Source organism: Bidens hawaiensis, unplaced genomic scaffold (assembly GCF_021521415.1).
Source record: "Bidens hawaiensis isolate Kalapana, Puna unplaced genomic scaffold, B.hawaiensis_p1.1 tig00044172_1, whole genome shotgun sequence".
NCBI lineage: Eukaryota > Viridiplantae > Streptophyta > Magnoliopsida > Asterales > Asteraceae > Bidens > Bidens hawaiensis.
The window spans coordinates 2,117-5,950 of NW_027497841.1; the positions used below are offsets into that span (position 1 = coordinate 2,117).

Sequence of the window (3,834 nt, forward strand, 5' to 3'; positions counted from 1 at the left end):
GTTAAAATAGTTAACTTGTAAACATTAAACCGTGCATTGCAAATATCATATTTATATTTGCGTTAAGTTATAAATTAAATAATATTAAAATAATATAAAATGTTAGAATTCTTATATTAGTTGAAATAATATTTAAATAGTATAAACATTAATGACTCTTCTTCGTTAACATAGTTATATTTGTTCAAGATACAATTCTCATTTAAAATTCGTGTCTTTCATATTAACATTAAGTCATAAATAATAAACATCGTTACAAATTCGTTAAACTATAGTTAGTTAATTTTCTGTTAAAAGTTTAAATATAATGTTATAATATAAAATGCTAATAAAAGTTATGATAAAATAATACATATTCCTAACCAATAATTATCGCGTTAGCTAGTTTTTAAATTTTCATATTTATTTTATTTATAGTTCGAGATGCTCGGTTGCTTCAATTTTGATGTTGTGCTTTCGGTTTATATTTCAAGTTATCTCCGAATTTGATGTGAGTTTCTCACACCCCATTTTTAATGCTTTTATAAATTTGGGTAGCATATATATCCTATCTATTCAATGGTTTATCGAGTCACTTACAAAACTATGATTCATATCATGGACTTGTGTGTTTACGTGCTTACTTGTTTACGTGCGTTGATTTCAATTTCAAGTGGTTGCCTCAATAAGTATGATCATACGCCCCCCTTTGCACTCAGGTCCATTGTATCGAGTGGAAAAGGGACCCCCGATCCGAGTACATTGGTTGTTACAGACTGGAAAGGACATTGCATGCGAAGTAGTTATAATTTTCACAAGTTTCATGGAATTGCATGATTTTTATGTACTTACATAAAAATTGTGTGAACTCACCAACTATTCAATTAGTTGACCGTTGCTAATAGGTTTAAATAACCTAAGTCTAGTATATTCTCCGTGTGTCATCTTCTACTAACGGTATATATAAATACTATATATATATAGTATATATATACTATATATATGTATACATATAGTATATATATTATATACATATATATGTATATGTATATGTATATGTATATATGTATATGTATACATACGTATATATGTATACATATACATGTATACGTATACATATACATGTATCATATACATATATATGTATACATATACTATATATAGTATATATACATATATATACCGTTAGTAGAAGATGACACACGGAGAATATACTAGACTTAGGTTATTTAAACCTATTAGCAAGCTGCTTAGTTGTATCTATTTTCTTTGTATTATTGTTTCAAACTTGTGTACTTGACTTGTAAATTAATTAATGGTAATATTATCACTTAATAGTGTCAAATGTGTTTTGAACAATCTATACGTCACACTCGTGTGTTTCCGCTTTAGACGGGGTGTTACACCAGTCGTTCAAAGGTAGATGGATTAGCACCATATTCGGTGATGATTATTACCCACTGCCAGAGATAGATTTAAAGGTAGATGCGTTAGCAACATATCACTTCAAGTGTTTCCTAGATGCATGAAGGCTACCATCAAATCCACATGGCAGAAAAAGATCAAGATAAAACTGCATTTCGCACAAACAAAGGCACGTTTTTTTTATAAAATGATGCTCTTTAGACTAAAAAACGCGGGGAGCAACATACCAAAGCCTGATGGATCAAAAATTTGGGGAACAGACTGGGAACAACTTAGAAGTGTACATAGATGATTTGGTTATCAAGAGCATAGAGGAAGATCAAATGCTTAGACACATCAAAGATACCTTCAGTAAGCTGCGAAGATCAGCATGAAATAAAACCCGAGCAAATGCTCGTTCGGAATGGAGGAAGAAAAATTCCTCGAGGTTATAGTAACAAAAGATGTTTTCAAGGCGAACCCCGAGAAAGTATAAGAAATCTCCCTCATACCATCTCCAAAGTCTCTGAAAGAAGCCCAAACGTTGAAAGAAAGACTGGCGACTATAATAGGTTTTTAGCAAACCATGCCACCGAATCGTTTCTATTCATGGCAACGCTCAGGAACTGTTTAAAGAAAACGCAATTCCGGTGGACATCGAAAGCATAGCAGGCCTTCAAGAAAGTAAAGAAATGTCTCATAGAATTACCCACACTGACAACTCTGCAGAGCGGAGAAGAATTAACCTTGTACCTTTCTGCATCAAACAGGGCGGTAGGCGCGGTCTTGTTGGTAGATCGAAAACAAGTGCAAATACCAATCTATAATCAGAAGGACCCTCACAAATGCAGAGAAAGGATACTCGGCGATGTAAAAGTTGGTATTAGCTTTGGTATATGTTTCAAGGTGCCTTCGCAGATACTTCCATGGCCACCCAATAAATGTGTTGACCAATTATAAGATCCACAACGTGCTCGGAAAGCCAGAACTTTCAGGAAGGCTGGCGAAATGGGCTATGATTTTGGAGAACAAGCACTTCAATACAAACCAAGACCAATATTCAAAGGTCAGGTACTAGTAGATTTTATCATGGAAATACCGGCCAAAAAAGAAGAAGAATGCAAGGCAGAAGAAGAACCAGCAGTGATACCAGAAGAAAATGAAACATGGATGTCATTCATAGATGGGGCATCCAATGATGAAGGATCAGGAGCTAGTTTGAAATTAGTAAGTTCAAGAAAACAAGAGTTCAAATATTCCATCCGTTTAGACGTTAAAAGTACAAACAATGAAGCGAAAAATGAAGCCTTCTTGGTAGGGTTGAGTATAGCCAACAAATTTGGCGCGCGACATGTTGAAACTCATTTTGATTCAATGTTGATAGCCAACCAAGTCAATGGAACTTATGAAGCGAAAGATGAAGTTATGACATCATACATAGAACAAGCTAGGCAACTGATCCAGAAATCTGCATCCTGCAAAGTGACGCACATCAAGCGAAGCGAAAACAAGTTCGCAGACGCGTTAAGTAAGCTAGCATCCACGAGCTTCGAACATTTAGTAAAAGAAGTGCGAGTGGAAACCTTAGCAGAACCTTCAGTTCCGCCAAGAAAAGTGTGCATCACACAAACCCCGGTAGAATCATGGATGACACCAGTTAAGGCATATTTGGCAGAAGGAATCCTCCTGCAGAAAAAAGACGAAACTCAAAAGTTAAGGCACAAAGCCTTACAATATCAGTTACGGGAATGAGTACTATATAGACGATCCTTCCTAGGTTCGTTATTCCATTTTGTTGATGCAGAAGATTCTAGTTATATGATACGAGAGATTCACGAAGGCAGCTGTGGTTTGCATGCGGGACCAAGGATGGTAGTAGTAAAAATCAATAAGGTGGGATATTACTGGCCTGGGATGCATATAGATGCGGTAAAAGAACTCCAGAAATGTGATTCATGTCAACGCCATGCTCCCAATAGCTTGCGTCCCAAGAATATCTAATCCCAATCTCATCTGCATGGCCATGGGCAATAGACATCATGGGACCTTTCCCAGAAGCTCCGGGGAAGGTGAAGTTTTTGGTGGTAGCTATAGATTATTTCACAAAATGGGTGGAGGCCAAGCCTCTAGCATCCATTAGCACTACCACCATCAAAAATTTATTTGGGAATTCATCATCTGCCGATTCGGAAACCACAAACAATGGTCAGTGAGAACAGCACTCAGTTTTCCAACAAAAACCTTCAAGAATGGCTTATATAGCTACACATAAAACAAGTTTTCACATTCGTAACCCACTCACAAGGTAATGGTCGGGTAGAAAGAGCCAATCAAAGTATTCCGGACGGAATTAAGACAAGGCTAGGAACAAAACGAGTCGGATGGGTAGACGAACTCACACACATCCTATAGGCATACCGGACACTCAAGAAGACTTGCCATGAAGAGACC

The 3,834-nt window shown here is 36.3% G+C and overlaps 1 protein-coding gene across 1 annotated transcript; it reads left to right on the top strand.

Annotated features, from left to right (window-relative positions):
- Positions 1–2,391: 2,391 nt before the first annotated feature.
- LOC143594761 (uncharacterized) lies at positions 2,392–3,135 on the top strand. Its single transcript, XM_077073996.1, has one exon. It carries the CDS (start codon positions 2,392–2,394, stop codon positions 3,133–3,135), a length of 744 nt encoding a protein of 247 aa, XP_076930111.1.
- The last annotated feature ends 699 nt before the right edge of the window (positions 3,136–3,834 follow it).